The sequence below is a fragment of the Corvus brachyrhynchos genome, unplaced genomic scaffold, assembly GCF_000691975.1.
Source record: "Corvus brachyrhynchos isolate BGI_N302 unplaced genomic scaffold, ASM69197v1 scaffold47, whole genome shotgun sequence".
NCBI classification, from domain to species: domain Eukaryota; kingdom Metazoa; phylum Chordata; class Aves; order Passeriformes; family Corvidae; genus Corvus; species Corvus brachyrhynchos.
The window spans coordinates 467,639-468,937 of record NW_008239292.1 but is presented as its reverse complement, the minus strand read 5'-3'; the positions used below and the strand labels follow the sequence as shown (position 1 = coordinate 468,937).

General features: G+C 41.5%; 1 protein-coding gene across 1 annotated transcript in view; it reads right to left on the bottom strand.

Moving 5' to 3' along the window:
* Nucleotides 1–1,299, bottom strand: part of CDC27 (cell division cycle 27) — a 19,713-nt gene that overhangs the window by 2,229 nt on the left and 16,185 nt on the right. Inside the window, exons 16-17 of the mRNA XM_017740538.1 lie at nt 1,206–1,280; nt 112–292 (exon numbers count right to left, since the gene is read on the bottom strand). Of these exons, the coding sequence (XP_017596027.1) occupies nt 112–292; nt 1,206–1,280 (256 nt within the window). The remainder of the gene's footprint in view (nt 1–111; nt 293–1,205; nt 1,281–1,299) is intronic.

The window sequence follows — 1,299 nt, the reverse complement described above, 5'->3', positions numbered from 1 at the left end:
ACTCCAGAGTTCTTACTTGCTGAGCAGAATGTTTCACTTATTAAACCTGGCATTCTTCCCACACCCAAGTGGCAGAAGCCCCTGACCTGCCCCAGGGCTGGGAGCACAGACCTGACTCATAGGGGTAACATTCACTGATCTGCTCCTCGCGGGTGATGGGCTCCTCGTCGTCGGGGAGGTAACGCTTGTCAATGGCCTCCTTGATCTGGTTGTTGGCTCCTTTGGGATCCAGGTCCATTGCCCAGGAGAAATTCATTAGGGCCAGATGTGTCTGACCCAGTTTTTTATAAACCTAAAAATAAAAAAGCAGAAAAGGCTACATTTACACAAAGCTGCTCCTTGAAGGTTTGGGCAACAAATGTTCCAAGCCGCAGTTCAGTGATGTTTTATGGAAAACAACAGAGGGTGGATATGAAAAATTTATTATGTGAGCCCCAAGGGAAATAACAAATATGTGTAGAAAGACTAATGTGTTTCTATTTAAAAATAAAACAATTTAAACTAGCAGCTAAGACATTCTTTATCATTAAGGGCAGACAAGGAAGTTATTTATCTGTGTTGAGCATTTAAACAGTGAAAATATTTCAATTTATCAAGACATGGCCACTCTCATGTCAATTTAGAGGTCCAGCTACTCCTGGAAAAATACCAGTGAATTTCAGCACTAATCTTTTTACCCCTCTCCAGTTTAAACAAAATAAAGAAATCTTGCTGAGAGAGAGTTCTCCAGCATTGCGTTAGAGGGAAGTTTGTCTTGGTGCTTCCAAGTGACCAGACACCCCCCAGCAGAAAGTTGCAGAAGTTATTTAAAGCTTATCAGCAGAGGAGGTGGTGGGAAGGAGGATTTCTGTCACCAGATCCCTTCTCCCTGGCATTTCACACAAGAAAGGTTGGAACGCAGTTGCTTCTTATTCAGTATTTCTGACACAATGCAGGAGAATGTGATTCAGTATTTTAATAGTTATGTGTGCAAATAACCAGCCCTGCTGACTGAGGGATGGACTAGCACCTCCAGCTCTCTTTAACTGTCCTTTGCATTTAAAAGCTGGCACATCATAAAGCTGTGAGCACTAAGCCTTATTTAAAGCTTGGGAATTTTTAGAATACTGCTCCAAGTGGAAGCAGCTTAGTGACAGGCATCAAATTTTCTCATTAAGCAGCAAATGAAACCAAAGAACTTACAATCACAATGAAGTTTTACCTACCTTTCCTATTAAAAAGTAAACAAGAGACTCTTTGGGAACAATCTGTTTCAGTTCTTCAAGTTCTTGTAAAGCCGACTGAAAGGTTGGAAAGAGT